Source organism: Barbus barbus (assembly GCF_936440315.1).
Source record: "Barbus barbus genome assembly, chromosome: 12".
Lineage (NCBI taxonomy): Eukaryota > Metazoa > Chordata > Actinopteri > Cypriniformes > Cyprinidae > Barbus > Barbus barbus.
Window position 1 is genome coordinate 12468776 of NC_136740.1, and position 18309 is coordinate 12487084.

The 18309-nt window shown below is 36.8% G+C and overlaps 1 protein-coding gene across 1 annotated transcript in view; it reads left to right on the forward strand.

The window, feature by feature from the left end:
• LOC306878341 (FH1/FH2 domain-containing protein 3-like) overlaps window positions 1-18309 on the forward strand; it is a 189688-nt gene that overhangs the window by 168422 nt on the left and 2957 nt on the right. The window contains exons 14-25 of the mRNA XM_079430621.1: window positions 601-788; window positions 3418-3909; window positions 4475-5385; window positions 8928-9086; window positions 10248-10430; window positions 11294-11413; window positions 12695-12856; window positions 13307-13497; window positions 13796-13988; window positions 16018-16041; window positions 16700-16880; window positions 17005-17166. Of these exons, the coding sequence (XP_079286747.1) occupies window positions 601-788; window positions 3418-3909; window positions 4475-5385; window positions 8928-9086; window positions 10248-10430; window positions 11294-11413; window positions 12695-12856; window positions 13307-13497; window positions 13796-13988; window positions 16018-16041; window positions 16700-16880; window positions 17005-17166 (2966 nt within the window). The remainder of the gene's footprint in view (window positions 1-600; window positions 789-3417; window positions 3910-4474; window positions 5386-8927; window positions 9087-10247; window positions 10431-11293; window positions 11414-12694; window positions 12857-13306; window positions 13498-13795; window positions 13989-16017; window positions 16042-16699; window positions 16881-17004; window positions 17167-18309) is intronic.

Here is an 18309-nt window from a genome sequence, read left to right on the forward strand (position 1 = left end):
GTACAATTCCCCTTGAGCAAATATTAATCATTAAATCATTACAAAATCATTACAAAATCTGGTTTAAAACACACATGCCATACAAATGTAACCTTGTGAGTATAACTATATTTCTTAATCACTACTTTCAAAAGTGTTATATAAATTAATTATTAATTCATAAATACAATTAAGTTTTAGGGGAGTGACGACACATTACATTTTGCAACTTTTGTTTATTTATTTATTGGTTGGACCATAATCTTTTTCAAAAATTAATAAGAAGTAAAGCTGTTTTATTAAAATTATATTATTTTTGTAATTATTTTGTAATTATTCATAAGGATTTTTTATGATATCAGAACAGTTGTATCACCTAATATATATTTTTTTAACTTAATGTCCCCAAATATCAAAGTGAATTTTATTTCAGAAATTAAACACATACCCATCATTGAACAGGTTTATTCAGGTCATTTTATGTATAAGTTACATTTGTACATTAAGTAAAATATTAAGTTACATTTTCTTTTTGAAGTCGGACATGAAAATGAGCATTGTGCAGTTGCCCTGAGACATAATGTTTTTTAGTGACTTTCATCGTTTATGTGATGTGTGCAGATATAAGCAATTGGATCGGATGGCAGCAGAGGAAAATGAAAGGGAACGGCCGAGGACGACACGGGGGCGAACAGAAATCACCCTCAGCCTGAGTTCACGAACATCCAGCAGCTCCTTGTCTCGTTCTGCCACCCCTTTGACTGTTGAGGCTCAAGAGGATAAACATTCTGTCCCACATTCAGCACGAGGTGAGATTCCTCTGTGTACAGTGTGGCATTTCTGGAAAAATCTCTGGTCCTAATTTTTCCTCAAGTGTGGAATCAAGCTGTTACCACACAAATGTTTTGTAAAGAAAACAATGTAAAGCCACTAGGGCAGTCAGCCATTAGAAAAAACTACATTTATTTGAGGTTTATTGACCTCAAATATTAACCACAATTTCAGAAATTGGGTCAGTGGTCAGTCAGCCTTTCATATATAGCCACATCTGAATCCGAAGGGCTGGAGTTGGTATGAACTTGCTGAACGACTGGAGCCTGGTCAATCACTCAGTCTCACTGTGGAGTTCCAGACTAGCTTGAGACACACATATTCACATGAGAATCGCACAGCTGGGTACCCAATGTTTCATTTTAATTTTAGTCGCCTTTTAATCTTAGTTCTAGTTTTTCCATTAGAATTCTCATTCATCTCAATGGCAGCTCTTAGGAAATGAGCAGGTATACAATTTTTAAAGTTTTAAAGTAATAGTTCAGAATTCTGACATTATTTACTCACTCTCATGTCATTCCAAACCCATATGACTTTATATATTCTGTGGAATGCAAAAGAAGATATTTTAAAGAATGTTTCAGATGTTGTACAAAACATTTGACCCCGTGGAAAAAAAAAAAAAACATTTTCAAAATCCTATAGTCATACAGGTTTGCAATGGCATAAGTATCAGTAAAAGATGACAGAATTTCAGTTTTTGGAGAACTGTACCTTTAAAAAAATCTCCAAAAAAGAACCGTCCACTAGCAAAAATGTAATTAAATAAAATACATGTGACATGATTTTATTACAATTAGAACATTTTAAAAATGAGGTATTTTCCATGAATATTTGAGGCAGTGTAACTGAGTGAGTGGTTAAAAGCATTGGTTTGTAAGCAGTAGGTTAAAGGTTTAAACCATACAGGATGAGAGCTTTGAGCAAGAGACTTATCCCTAGATTGCTCCGTGAACAACAACAACCAAAATCAATGTGGCGGTGTGACAGAATATTTTCTAGAATAACAGGGTGATATTTGATTATAGTACAAAATCAGAAAGAAAGAAAGACATCCATCAGCCGTGACATAATAATTGAATGGAGTGGCTTGAGGTTGTCCATTCAGTGAGGCACTAGTTATATCACATTCATGTGGTTTCTGAAGGCCAGAGCATTGGTCACACACTGGTCAGTGAATGAAAGCATGACCAACCGTGTGTAAAAGGATAGCAGTGTGGATCTGACTGTGGTTTCAGAGGTCTGAGCTCCTCCCAGAGTATAAATTGAAAATACGGGACAGATAAACTGGAACAATAAGACAAAAATACTTAACAATACTTTTTTTTTTTTTTGCAGTGTTTTTGTGTGTGTGATTTCAGCGGTATATCAACAGCACACTTCCTTTATCCTTAATATATTTACATAATTAAAGTGTAATATATTTTATATTATATACTATCTGTATACTATAATCATAAAAGTTTTCCATAATGACATTTACTGTTAACAGCTCTCAGTCATTCAGCTTTTATATTTTTCTGTGTATTCAAATAAAACGTTTGATGGTAAGGTCATGTGGAATTTTGTTTTGTTATTCCCCATGCTCCTGCAGGATCACATTTCCTGTATTTATTTGCTTTTCTGAATGTGGAGGAGTAGATGTGGTAATCTTATGTGGGTTACCGTAACACAGACACAGGGAGAGGGGGATGTGGATGTGCAGACTGCACGTGAGGGCTGAGGGGTGCGTGCATTGTATGCATGCAAAGTTTCTGCACTGCATCACTTCAGTGTTCAGATTTGTGGTCATGTTTTCCAGTAAAAACATCTATCATCTTTAAAGTAATATTAATTTATTAATATTAACACGTACATCCAAAGTTCTTTCACAAAACTCTAGATGGCAAGGTCCGATAGGTCAAACTCAATCTGACAAAATTACATCATCACATGGCGCAACTGATTGGTTCTTTTTGTATCAGCAGCCAATGAGCTTGCTGATTAATATTTAAAAACTTGGCTAGTGCTTGCTGTAGCAGTCACAGTGTGCTTCAGAAACCCTCCACCTTCCCCAGCTCCACCTGTATAGATCTGCAGGGGTAATTCATGTATGCTATTTGGGGGTAATTTCATATATGTTAAATGTACAGTAGCAGTATTTCTTAAATGCTCACAGCAGCATGTTGTGGTCTCAGTACTTGCTATCTATTCTTCCAAGACAAAACACATTAACATCGTTATTTACATTACCATGCCAATCCCTCCGAGAGTTGTCATGACAGAAACATATTGATAATCTCTAGAGCAAGAATGGCTCTCCCAATAATAGCGCTTTACTTGACTAGCAAGTATCTTTACATAGCTAACACCTACTGGCAATTTAAATATGCAGATGAACCTCCTATATATCCCTCTCAAACATAGGACAGAGGACATTTTGTTGTGGTCTTTAAATCAGGACATGGTTAGTATAACTTGTAAGGCCTTTAGCATTTTCATTAGATGGAATATTCTTCATCACAAGTCTACTTTAAAATGCCCTTGTTTCATCATTAGTTCCATGGAAGTTGGGCTTCTTATCTGGAATGTGTACCGAGGCCAATTTTATTAATTTTTTCCCCTCAGGAACTGAGTCTGAAACAAGCCGTCCCATGCAGGCAGCAGTTGCATGGCTTTCCTCAGAGCCTCCCTCGGCCTCAGTGTCTGCGCTGGTCTCCAAACCAGAGGAGGAACAGAGACCTGTGGAACCATCAGACATCACACTCTCTCTGTCTCCAACAAACTCTGAGCTAGAGAGACCAGAGACAGAGGAGAAAGCAGAGGAAGCTGAAGCCAAAGAGTGTGAAGAACTGGTAGTGAGTGGAATGAAAGATGTAAAGAAAGAAGAAGCAGAAGGAAACTGTGAGGAAGTGCCAAATGAAATGGGTACAGAGGACTGTGTGAGAGAGCAGATGTTAGAGAAGGATGTAGAGGAGAGTGCCGTCCTGAGTGAGAAAGAGAGGCAGAATGAGGAACTGAATGAGAAAGATAACTGCTCTGCCTCCAGCATCTCCTCAGCCAGCAGCACTCTGGAGAGAGAAGAACGAGAGGAGAAACACATCAGTGACAGTGTCTCAGGTGAGAACAATACATACACAAGTCAAATTCTGTGAATAAGTGCAACACAGAGGGTCTAACAGGGTCCATAGCAAACATTTCTCTCTGCCAAGTATTTCTTATCCACCATGAAACTTTATTTTGCCTTATTTGTTATTTTATTATATTTTAGGTGGTATTTTTATTCACATTGGTTTGCCACGTATCAAATTATGTATTTGTTTTTTTTTTTATAATAATAATGCAAACAGTTTCATGGTCAGAAAGAAATATTTATGGCTAGTTTTGTTCCCAGTTTAAGGTTATTTTCCCAGTTTACCCATCATTGGCAGATAAAATGAAACAAAATATAGTTTCTTAGTTTTGTCACACATTGGCAGGTGTGACAAAAGGTTTTGGACTGTGGCTGCACATTTTCATTGTAAGCTAAATTTTTTTAGCAGTGAAAATTAATTCCAGTTTGGCATTTCAGTTTTTTTTTCCTTTATCAGTGCCAGGTTACAACATAAAAATAGATATGTTTTGTACAGATGGTCTCTAAAAATTTTACATATTGTTTAAACTTGTTCTGAATTTGTACTTTTAGGCCAGTGGGTAGACTGTATGAATACAGTGGATGTGAACGATCAGTGCAACAAAGTTCTTAACAGCAAACGTTTCACGCTGGACATGCTTTATGCTCAAAAAAAGAAGGCAGAAGAAGATGAGAAAGAAAATGAGAATGAGAAAGAGTGTTCAGGTCAGGACTCCTCTGTGACCAGACTTGCTTGTCGCATCTCCACTCTGGAGGCACGTCGGCAAACTTGTGATGACAACATGAAGAAACTTGAAGTGGAGCATCTGGATAACCAGGGTAGCGTACGGGCTGTGGCTGAGAAATTTGGAGATTTGGTGAAAGGACTGGTATCACCTCATGAGATGGAGATTTCTGGGAAGGAAAAGCAGCAAGCACAAGAAAAACCTCTGCCGGCTCCTTCACCAGCACCCCCTAAAAAGGAGTCAGACCACATATGGGACCAGCTGATGGCCACACCACGGGAGCTACGTATCAAAGAGCTGGACTTCACGGACTTGGGAGCGGAGGATGATGTAGACATTTTGGATGTTGGTAATGTGATCGAGTCAAGTGATCTCATGCCACCTCCTCCCCCGCCTCCCTGCTTGCCCAACCTTCCACCCCCGCCACCTTTATTTGGATGCCCTCCACCTCCCCCTATCCCTGGCATGATGATGCCCCCTCCACCGCCTTTTTTGGCTTCAGTACCTCACCCACATCTCGGATCCCCTCAGCTTAGTCGAGGAGAGCCCCCACTCTTCCAGAAGAAGAAGAAGACCATCCGGCTGTTTTGGAATGAGGTCAGACCTATAGACTGGCAGTATAACAATCACAAGAAATGCAGGGAGTCACTGTGGTCCAAACTTGATCCAGTCAAACTGGACATAGCCAAGTTGGAAAACCTCTTTGAGACGAAATCCAAGGAGCTCCCAGTTACAAAGGTACTGTTAAATTATCTCTTCCAAATTTTATTTTAAATTATATCTTCCAAAATTATTTCCTCGTCAGTGTCATTATAGTTAGAGGTAGATCCAGAGTTATCCATAAGTATAGACCAGGGTAGGGTTGCTCTTAAAATTGGATGCAAACACTACGGCAAGGGTGTCCAATCCTGCCCCTGGAGGGCCACTATCCAGCAGATTTTTGCTTCAACCCTAATTACACACCTGAACTAGCTAATCATGGTCTTACTAGGCATACTAGAAACTTACAGGCAGGTGTGTTGAGGCAAGTTGGAGCTAATCTTTGCAGGACAGTGGCCCTCCAGGACTGAGTTTGTACACTCATGCACTACGGTCATTGTAACTACTAGTTAGTTTACGGCTGATGTTTCAGACTTCATTGGTTTCTTGCTGGAGAACCGCTAAGAACTAATTTATTCACATTATTTTCTTTCTCTTAAAATGTAAATGAGTTTAAATGTCAATTTTAGTGGTTTCCGTCCCATGTTTTATGCAAATGTTTGGATGCCGCACGAAAATACTGGATGAAAACACTAAAGCCCCTTTCACACTGCACGTTGGTCCCGGAAAATTGCCGGAAATTTCTGGAGTGCCTTCTGTGTGAACGCAAACACGTCTCGGGATTAATTCTGGGATCGATCTCGGGTTGGGGACCTAGTAACATTGCCGGGTTCAGTCCCGGAATGGGCTCTGTGTGAACATAAGCCAGAACCAATGCTGTAAAGGCTGATGCCTTTTTTAACGCGTGTTATCATGCAACTCTTTTACTGGGTGTTTTGAAGGCAGATCAAAGTTCACACGATGAAAAATGTATAAACTGGAATGAAGCAGCGATCAGGGAGATCCCCACTATCCGCGCTGAAGCTGAAATCGTTCGGCAGTTTAGTGAAATGGTGCGTGGCGCATTATACACGTCACACGATTTTGTTCCCTCGAACACATGGGACGCAAACTATTCTTTGTAAATTTAAAATGTACATTTTATGATCTCTTAACATTTTCAACCTGAGCATTAACCTTAATAATGTTAACCTGAGCATTAATAATACATTAAAGTGATGTAGAACTTACTACGTTTATCTAACGTGTGTACCAGTTTGTTGAGAAAACTAGAAAGGTTATATAAAGTTACTTTTGTGCACCAAAATAAGTTGTATATATTCACTAAAATGGAAGAAATGTTACCGGACACTAATCACACTAATGGTGACTTTACAACAAAATATGTTCCAAAAACACTACATGAAGATATTAACTAATATCTAAATAACAAATATTTATTTTATAAGTCACCATTTTTTGACCAAAAACAAATTACTCAAACAGATCATTTGTGGTCAAACTATATATATATTGCTCTACTTTGGTTTTACCTGGCTTTTATCAGCACATGTGAACACAAGCTATAGCTGCTAAGAAGTTACTTTGATCTTTTCTGGGCCTTTCTTCTGTAACACATGGTATGAATTCTGACACCTTCCGTTGCCCATGTGCTCTTTCTTATGACATGATCGCACGTGTTTAAAAAAAAAAAGCTACAGAATGTAGGTCAGAATGGTAATAGGTTGGTTGATTGGCTATGATGGATTCCTTGTATTACCTAAAAGCTTCATCAAAGGTGCTTTCTGGGTTCCATAAATCCTGCTGCCACTCAAAACAAAGTCAATTCACAAGTCATAGCTTGGCTGAAACATTCTTAACCTAATCAGTACAGCCTGTTATGAGGATCTCAATGTTTGTGTGTGTGCTTTACACTGAAACATGAACTGCACCGGCATTCAAGGTTGTATTACAGAGTTCATTTTATTCTTTCATGTACATTCTTTTTCATGTACAAATATAAATCCCTGACCTGATAGAATGAACACTAATGTTTACCATCATAGGTTTTAAGTGTTAGAGATGAATTGATGTTCTTAGATGAAGATCTATCATATTATTTGGCTTGTTTGCTCTAAGATGGTGTCTCAGAAATGTGGCCTGCATGGGGTTTCCTCTCCTCTGTGCGCTGAGCAACCTTTTCCAGCTGTTTTTCATTTTCAACCCATTCTCCCTCCCTTTTTCCTCTGAGCCCCTCCTCTCCCCCTCTTTGGCAGCAGACAGAGTACCATCATGGCTCTGCTCCTCCAGAAAGATTCTTCATCAAAGTCCCAAAATAGCCCTCAGGTGCTTGCGTGCCTTTTCGGCGAGTAAACATTAAACATATCCCGGTTTTGTGTTCATATCTCAGGAAGCCATTTTTGGGGTAATTATCCACATTAAAGAAATGCCTTTCCTATTCAGCTCAGTGGCCAGCGTGAGAGTAAGAACAGACTGAAGGATCCGTATTTCATTTTAGGTGTGAGAGAATAGATGTGTATCATGATGTGTAAAGCAGGCTTGTTGTGGGAGCTAGAAACTTTTATTTTATTATTATTAATGTTGAAAACAGTTGTACTACTTAATATTTTTGTGGAAACTGTGAAACATTTGTTTCAGGATTCTTTGATCATCCTTTTCAAAAACGTCAAAGCTAATTTTCAGTAGGAGCTATCTTTATTAATAAACTGCATATTTTAAGTTTACACAACTACATTCTTGCCTAAAAACTCTTAAAACTACATTCTGTGAAACAACAAAATATTGTGGGTTTGGTGTAAGCAGAGTGATACAAAATTATGTTTTATTAACAAAGTTCGGGAGGAGCATGTCAGTTACTTATTAACACAAGAGGAACGCACTCAAGTTAATCAACGCACAGGTATAAATATAGCGGACTCACCTCTATCCATTTACGGTTAATCAGCATCCCTCCACCGCCCCTTCTCCACTCTTGAGTTCTTACCACTCGAGTTCTTACCACAATTACACAGGGGTACTCTGAGCTTGGAGCCCTTCCCCGGGACAGCATGCCAACTACACATTACTATACTTGCCAAATACACATTACTGTACTCCAGCTAACTATATGTAAGTGTGAACTCGTGAAACAGTGAAATAAGTCCTGTGGCGATACTGGTAAAATATCTCATGGCTGGCAAGATCTCTCAGCAAATCAGATTCAAGAACCATAAGTAACTGTTTTATCTAAACAGTTTTTCAGCTTAGGCAATACGTGTGTTGGTATTATTTAATTGTGTCATAAAGTGAGATAATATTACTTAACTGATGTGTAAAATGTTAGACATGATATTTGGACTCTTACAATTTTAAATGTCTAAAGTTTTTAAATGGCACATTTTTACCACAAAATATTATCCTTCAAAACATATGAATTGAGATCTGGTATTAAAAATCACAAAAATCTTAAGATTTTCCTGTGATGCATGTGTGTGAACCGTTTGACATTGTTAGAATACAAATTCACTGGGCAAAGTCATAGACTATGGGCGTTTGTTTTTTGTTTTGTTTTGTTATGCACTTTTTCTGAATACAGTTTAACTTCCTGAATACAAGCCAACCAGAAAACCTTGATGTCTTGACCACTCAAAGTGCAGTCACTATGAATAACTCTTATGATCTGGTTATATATCTGATTTCAGAAAACGGCAGCAGATGGGAAGCGTCAGGAGATCATCGTTCTGGATTCCAAAAGAAGTAACGCCATCAACATTGGCCTGACGGTGCTGCCGCCTCCTCGCACCATCAAAACAGCCATCCTCAACTTTGACGAGTACGCCTTGAGCAAAGAAGGCATAGAGGTAATACTGCACCAGTTTAAAATCACATTCCGTTTCGCAAATTATGCCAAATCAATTGCACGTAATGAAGCAAATTCGACATGATGAAATTATTAAGAAAAGCTACAATACATACGTTTCAGTTATAAAGCTAGTACAATGCATGGTTACACTTTAATCCTGAGAATGCCAGACAGGTTACCATGTAGAAAACACATCTGTACTTAATACCAACCTTATTTTGAGTCCACGTGAGTCACATATTCCTAGAACCCCTTTACGGTTCACTTTCACTTTCACGCTCTTTCTCTTTCTTTTTCTTTATCTTGTTACATCAATCATTCAGGCATTTATGATCATCCCCAGACTGCTACATGAAAGCATATTTTTACCAAAATACATGGTTTTCTACAACTGTGTTCAACAAGACAGAGACATACCGACTGAAGTCGAGTTGGCAAACCAAAAGCATTGAGTCAAAGCTCGTGTCCAAAATAACTCAACCTCTTTGCCCTGAGAGCATATATATTTGCTTTGGATTTCCGCAAAACCAATAGATTTTACCCTTAAAACTAATGTTTAGCAAGTTGCTTTGGCCGGCGACTCTAAATATTATGTGGATTTCCTGCAAAAACTGAAGCATTTTTGGCAGCAGCCATATAATTCATCTCAAAGATTAAAGGTTAGAAAAATGCTTAATTTAGGCTGTTCCAGCCCATGATACAGATCTGAGGTAAATGTCTCAATATCAACATGTGAATAATGGAGCTCCCATTTTCTCATAAAGTCGGTAATTTTTTATCTTTCGTCATGGGAAAAATGGATTAGAGTGTTTCTCTCCACCCTTTATGTCTCTACAGAGAGTGTTATATTCTCACAGACAGCCGCAATTTATGTTTCTCAAGATTTTATCAGAAATTTTGTTCTGGTCAGGAGAAATTACCTTTTTTATTCAATTATTCAATTGTGCAATGGCGAGATATGCCCGTAGCAGTTGAAATAGCAATGAAATAGTCATCATTTCCCACATTTTTGAGTAATGCCGTGTCTTTCCAGGTGTTGTTATTCATCAGCACTCACATGATTGATGGAGCGAATGCCTTTCTAGGGGCGAATCCCCATATACAACAGTTTCTGACAGTGATACTAACACTCCCTGCTGGGTCTCATGCTCTTTTGTAGAAAATCCTGACAATGATTCCTACGGAGGAGGAGACGCAGAAGATTCAGGAGGCCCAGCTGGCGAACCCCGACACGCCACTGGGCAGCGCAGAGCAGTTCCTCCTCATTCTGTCCTCCATCAGTGAGCTGTCCGCCCGCTTGCAGCTTTGGGCCTTTAAGATGGACTATGACGCTTTAGAGAAGGTCGGCCTCATGTTCTGTTACCCCACTTGAACAAATGAAATGGCATCATGGTGGTTTGGAGCCAGTTGTTTTTGACCTCTCCTTTACTATATTGTCAGCAGGGGCCCAAAATTGGGGTGACAGGTCTGATGGATAGCAGAAAGAAATCAATGCTAAATATAAATAATAAAGTGCAATTAACTAATATAATCATGTATAATTTGGATCAGACATACTGTATAAAGTTTGCTTTACATGTCCTCATCTTCAAAAACCATGAAACAAACTACTCAAAGGAAAATACAATCATGACTGCATTAAATATGGTCTTTAAAATGTAATTACACGAGTTTTATATAATAAATTATTGGCAGAGAACTTAAAATCTTAGAAATGTCAAAGTAAATTTACAAATTAAACTATAAAAACACATTTGGTGAGTTCAAGAAACATTTCTTATTATTTTCAAAGTTAAAAACAGTTGTGCTGCTTAATTTCCTGGAAACCATGATACTTTTTTTCAGGATTTTTTGATAAATATCAACAGCATTTACAGTATTTACATTTTTTTGTGATATTATAAATGTATTTGATCAATTTAATGTGTCCTTGCACAATAAAATATTAAAAAGTATTCATTTCGAAATAATTCTGTTTTATTACTTTACTTCATTACAGTATATCAATTTATTAGCATTAATATATAAGAAATTCCAATGTGTTGTTGTTGTTAAAGCAATGTTAGGGCTTTTTGAGTTTTTCTGTTATAAGATGAACAATTTTAGTATTGTGTTGTGACAGCAAATCTTGAAGCAAAGCCGCCGGTCTACAAAATTCTTTCCCAGAGGCTATTTATTTCAAACCCATTCTTTTTTCTTTCTCAGGAAGTAGCAGAGCCACTACAGGACCTGAAGGAGGGCATGGACCAATTAGAAAAGAATAAGACGCTGCGTTGCATCCTTTCAACTCTGCTAGCTATTGGCAACTTTCTCAATGGGACCAATGTAAGTGCCAGCGAATTCTACAGCTCTTTTTTCAACCCCTAATCTCTCCTTCTCCATCTCTGTCTTTCTTTCTGTCTGTCTGCTGTATTTGCTTAGATCTTAATAATGTTAAAAAGGCTGATGGAGATAAACCTGATAAGGTGGTGAGTTTGGCATGAAATTTCTTTTTTTACCATAAACCATTGCGAATGGGCAGCAGAACAAAGCCAGCGAGAGTCATGTCACGTCTGTGGGGATTTCTCTATTCCCAGCTCTGTCGTGCCTCGATCACAGACTTGCAGACAGGATTGAGATTCTGTTAATCATATGTTAATGAAGCATTGGTCAGAATCACTATGGGAGCTGCACATAGACTGTGCACACGTTCAAAGCGCTTTTATCTTAAAGCAACTGATGCTAATCAACAAAACTACATCAGAATAATATCAAAATGAGCCTTTTTTAGGAAATGACTTGATGATGGACCAGATCCAGAGTGACTAATGCACTCAAGGTGCATGTGATTTTCTACATCAGAGCTCATTTCATCTGTGCATATTTACACATTCAGATTTATCTGATATAAAATTTCCCTGCTATTCCAGCACACATTACACTTTTTAAAATGCAGGAAAATGCCAAAAGCCGCATAATGTACACTGCAAGTAAATATTTTGCCTCTATATATAATATAATTTTTTAATGAATACAGGCAAAATAAAAAGGCATAATAAAAGGCAAAATACTTTTATTACAAGAAAAATCACAACATTCCAAAATAAATGATTAATAAATCTATTAATTATTTATTAATATGATGTATTATAGCATGATTAATGTGCTAATTTGGTGTGAATTGGGTGTAAAATTAACTAATTTAACACATGTAGCCTATTATAATGCAGTTATATAAATTCAAATATGAAAGAAAGAAAAAATGACACTATGGGTTTTACAATTCAAACAAGTTTGATATACAAAAAGTTAATATTGTGTTAAAAACCGTATGTTTTAATCAACTGTTTTGTTAGAAAATAGTGTTTTGTTACTGAATGAATCCATGGTTTAATGATTTTTAAATGATCTAAATTACAAATGATATTTTAAGGGGTAATTTCTCAGCCAAAATTTATGTGCAGTTAAATAGATTAATTAATCGGCACATCAAGTAATTAATTAGAATAAAAAATTGAATTGCTAAAAAATGTATACATATATATGGCTTCCTAAAAACAAACAAGCAATATGTCATCATTATCAATGATAATATGTGGGTTTATTTATTTATGTGATTGTTTTCAGGCTAAAGGCTTTGAGCTGAGTTACCTAGAGAAAGTTCCTGAGGTGAAGGACACTGTTCACAAACAGTCTCTTCTGCATCACGTCTGCTCCATCGTCGTGGAGAAGTTTCCAGAGAGTTCAGACCTCTACTCTGAGATTGGAGCCATCACTCGCTCTGCTAAGGTTAGCTCAAGTACTACAGCACCATCACCTCTGATTTGAGTGGACTTTCAGTATATAGCATATTGTGCTTCATTGGAAGAACACCTGACCTTTTGTAGTCATACAGCATGTTCAGGTCACAAATGTGCTTATTTGATCAGTGACCTAAAAATAGTGCAGAATCTTATTTAGTCTTTATAACATTTCTTTGTTTTAAATATTTCAAAACATTAAAACTTTCAATTTATTTCCAGATTTAAATTAGATTTTAAATCCCATATTTGCAATATCATCTCAGACGTTTGGACCCCAGTCACAGTGTACTAACAATGGCAGTGTGCCGTGTACAAAAGAAGAAATCAAGGCTTCACAATTCCATGTGGTGTTGCTAAAAGTGAAGCATTGCTTTTGAAGTGAACGGACCAATCATGAGATGCCTTTGTTGATCACCGGTTGTCCTGTCTTCTTCAGGTTGACTTCGACCAGCTGCAGGAAAACCTATGTCAGATGGAGCGCCGCTGCAAAGCATCATGGGACCACCTGAAGGTCATCGCCAAACACGAAATGAAACCAGCCCTTAAGCAGCGCATGTCGGACTTCCTTAAAGACTGTGCAGAGAGAATAATCATCCTTAAAATTGTGCATCGCCGCATCATAAACAGGTGAGAGCTTTAAAGCTATTTGCACAAATCTGATTTGTTTTTCAAGCACAATCTATGAGAACGAAAAAGGATACTTTAAATCTGATCTCAGACTGAGATATATATATTTTTTTTAAATCTGCTTTTTATTAGATTTCAAACCACCTATGAATATGGTTTGGATGTGGTTTGCAAAAACGTGAATTGGATTTTGTGATTTTTGTGATATGCCAAAAGCTTCAGTGTCTTTTTGCTGTCTCTCTGTACTATGGTGTTGTAGAGTTCAGGTAAATTGAAAGTATGTGTGTTTGATCTACAGGTTTCACTCATTCCTGCTGTTCCTGGGCCACCCACCGTATGCGATACGAGAGGTGAGCATCCACCGCTTCAGTAAGATTCTGAGTGAATTTGCACTTGAGTACCGCACCACCCGAGAGCGAGTGCTGCAGCAGAAACAGAAACGAGCCAATCACCGCGAGAGGAACAAGACCCGGGGCAAAATGATCACAGAGGTGAGTGTGAACACTTGCAGCTATAAGATTACTATACAAGGTTTAGTTTAAAGGGATAGTTTACCCAAAAATTTGTCATCATTTACTCACCCTCATGTCATTCCAAACCTGTATGAATTTCTTTCTTTTTTTATTGAACACAAAAGAAGATATTTTGAAGAATAACCAAACAGTTGACGGTAGCCATTGACTTCCATAGTATTTTTTTTTCTAATGGTTGACATATACTGTTTGGTTTCCCACATTCTTCAAAATATCTTTGAAGAGAATAAAAGAAAGAAACTCATCAAGACAGAAAATTCTGTCATCATTTATTCACCCGCATCTCATTACAAAACCTGTATGAATTTCTTTCTTCTGTTGAATGCATAGATATTTTGAAGAATGTTGGGAACCAAACAACATTTTTCAAAATATCTTCTTTTATTAATAATATATGGGGGTGAGTAAACGATGACAGACTTTTTTATTTGTAGAGGAACTATCCATTTAATATTAAGGGGAAAGTAGTAACACTACTGTAAGTTTTCAATTGTTAACATTTCCATTCAGATTTTATGAATTTTACAACATTTATTACAAATCTAAATTGATGTTAATTTATAAAATTCATGTTTAAAGTTGTATAAATCAGATAATGTATTATGAACAAATGTGAATGAACAATGAACAGTTTATTTAACTGTTTATTCTCTTTATTCTCATTCTAACTATTATCTTGTTCTTTGGGATCTTAAAAGTTTAAATCAAATATCAAATATCTGATCTGAAAACTCTACTATTTTCTTAACTCTTTTGTCCCATAATTAATGTACAGAAAAAGCCCTCACCGCTCAGCTTTTTTTTCCTATCGTTTCCTGAGACTTTTGCAAAAAGGAGTGAACAAGCTGCTTAATTTCTGTGCTTCATCTTTGCACCACAAGAGGCAGTCATTATTCTTTTAGATGTTTCCAGTGTCTCATTCACACTTGAGACCAGTGAGGTCTGATTCTAATCGTGTGTATGATCCATTTCTCTTAGGCCGCCCCAGGGTGCTCAGAATAGCCACAAAACACACTCAGCACTTGCATTACAATAATAAAACATTGTAAACCAAGCAGTCTATTGTCACGGGTTTTGTAGCTCTGGACTTGCCCTGGGTATTTGTTACTCCAGGAGGCCAATTTAATGCCTCTCATGGGGGATGTCATAGCCAGGATAGCCCTTCATGGCATGTTATGCTTGGCGTGGGTCTTCCTCGGTCTAAGAGGGGTGTCTAATTCAATCTCGGTTTGAAAATCCAAACCTTTGGATGTCCCTGTAGGAGTGCTGAATGCAAGCTCTGGCTCTGTAGAGGTAGAGCTGAGGTAAAGGAGGAAGTTCAGTTACACATGTTGCTGGAAAACAATAAGCCCAAGTGGATTATGTTAGAACAAGATGTGTGTTTACATTTCTGAAACCATGTTCTGAGAACACCTTGTAACTTTGTGCTCATGGTAAAGTTTTTTGCTGATATTTTTCCATTGTGACATTGTTTATTGGCAGTTAAGCAAATACCCTCACCCTAAATTCTCAACATTGTAATGCATTTTTGTCATTTCCATTTTTAAGGTGTTTCTTGTTAAATTATTGTTTTTATGATCATTTTACTTTAAAATTATTTAACTCAGCAAAAACAACTAGGTCAAATTGTATACCAAAATCTTAGCATAGTAATTAATACATACATATAGTTGTGTTATTTTATAGAGTTGGTGACTAAATGTACTTATCAAGAAAAAAAAGTTTGATCGTTCTGCAAAGTCATTTATCTTTTTTTTTTTTTTTTTTTAATGTGGGGTAATATGTGATGTGGACATATTCTTGGCAGTATTTTTTTTTTTTTTTAGAAAAAAACCCTAGAGTTGCCTAAAGTGCATTAGAATGAAGTTCAGGTTTGTACATTTCGGAATTTGTTTCAAAACCTTTAAGAATCTTGACGTGTGAAACCAAATACCAATTTCCTGCTCATCTTCTCTATCATGTGACTTCTTTAATTTCTTCTCTGTAGAGTGATGAGGAAGAGGACAATGAGGTATCCGTGTAGCCTATCTGTGTGCTTTTCTGTATTTGTGCATGGACAGGTTTCACGTTTCTTCCTGTGACTCAACTGACCTGTAATGTCTAGCATGTATTACCATAGCATATGCAACTTTGTACTGTATCTATAGACTGTAAGCAATTCAGGGAGCAATATTCTTGTTGAAAGCAACTATTACGGTTCTCCATGTGGATTTGCACAGAAGATAAGAGCATGTTAAACTACTGTAAATGTAACATGATGTTGAACAAAGCTGATGCAGTAAAGCTATTTCAAGATCAACTCTGATTTAAAAGTCTGCAATTAATAATTCAAAACTATAATAGATGTAACATTGATTATGTGGCACTTTCAATATGGAGTTTTGCCTGGAGTCTTGATACACTAATAAACGATTGTGTGAATAATATACTAAACCACTCTGAATAAAGATGTTTAGGGTGATATGTTTTTTTTGATTGTGGTGAGATTACTTTTAACCATATATTGGAATAATTTATATAAACATTTGTCTGAAGTGAGACTAATAGTAAATAATATGGAAAATATGGAAAGCACTGATGTTTAGCAACCAAACAAAAGCATAAAAATGCAACTACTCCTATTGAGTGTAATTTTTATGATAAAATAATTTCTTTGTTTCTCTCCTCAGAGTGGGAAGTTTGCAGGAACTCCTCTGGAGGGTCAGGAGAGTCAGCTGCAGGGTTTGGGCTACACAGAGGATGCAGCTGAGCATGAGCAGATGACTGCAGTACTTCGCACCAGCCTGCAGGGCGGCGACAGTCCGTCCTCTGTACTCCCCGGCCTCCGCACACGGACTCGAGCCACTCGAGGTATATTCATATGTTCAGAGATATAGTTGATGCTGATTTGCAGTAGCTGTATGAGTCCTTAAAGGGCTGATGTCGGCACAAAAATATTGAAACCAGTTCTCTCCTTCTCATGTCTCATTTGCAGGTCATACGGCACTTTTATCCACTGCAAACGAAGACACTTCTAATTGCACAAATGATACAGCGGATGAGATCATGGAACGTATTGTGAAATCAGCCACTCAGGGCCCCAGTCAGCGCGCACAGCCCCGTGAGAGGAGACGCTCCAGAGCCAACCGCAAATCCTGTGAGTCTATGCCCTAATCCCTTCAAAGGGTTTACCCTCCAGAGAAAGTTTTGAAGGGAATGTGATCTAATAAAATAATGCATTTGATCTAAATACAGTAAAATGGAAATATTACAAGATATTATTACAATTTAAAATCACTGTTTTCTAATTGGTAATAGATTTTAAAATGTAATTTATTCCAGTGATGGCAAAACTAAATTTTCAGCAGCCTTTACTTCTGTCTTTAGTATCACATGATCCTTCAGAAGTAATTCTATTATGCTGATTTGGTGCTTAAAAACATTTCTTATTATAATCATCAATGTTGCAAACAGTCATCGTGCTTAATATTTTTGTGGAAACCATGACACTTTTTTTCAGGATTCTTTGATGTGTGACCCTGGACCACAAAACCAGTCATAAGGGTCAAATTTTTGAAATTGAGATTTATACATCATCTGAAAGCTGAATAAATAAGATGTTAGGATTGGACAACATTTGGCTGAGATACAACTATTTGAAAATCTGGAATCTGAGGGTGCAAAAAAAAAATCTAAATATTGAGAAAATCGCCTTGAACATTGTCCAAATGAAGTTCTTGGCAATGCATATTACTTATCAAAAATGAAGTTTTGACATATTTACAGTAGGAAATTGACTAAATATCTTCATGGAACATGATCTTTACTTAATGTCCTAATGATTTTTGGCATAAAAGAAAAATCTATAATTTTAACCCATTCAGTGTATTTTTGGCTATTGCTACAAATATACCCCAGCGACTTAAGACTGGTTTTGTGCTCCAGGATCACATATATAGAAAATTGAAAGAACAGAATTTATCTTTGTAACACTATACATGTTGCCTTTTGGTCAATTTAATACATCCTTGCTCAATAAAAGAATTAGTTCTCAAAAAAAAAGAAAATATAGTGGTTAATATATACTGTATTAATAAATAATTTTCATGAAGTTTTGTAAATAATTACAGTTTAAAAGCTATTTGGATGTTTTAAATTAAAATGTAAACAATAAATAGATTTAAAACGAAAAAATATTTTACCACAAACATAATCATCCTTCTTGTTTTGAAAATAGATAATGACGATATGTGGTGATTTATTGATATTATGGTTTAGTTTGAATAGTGTCTACTATAAT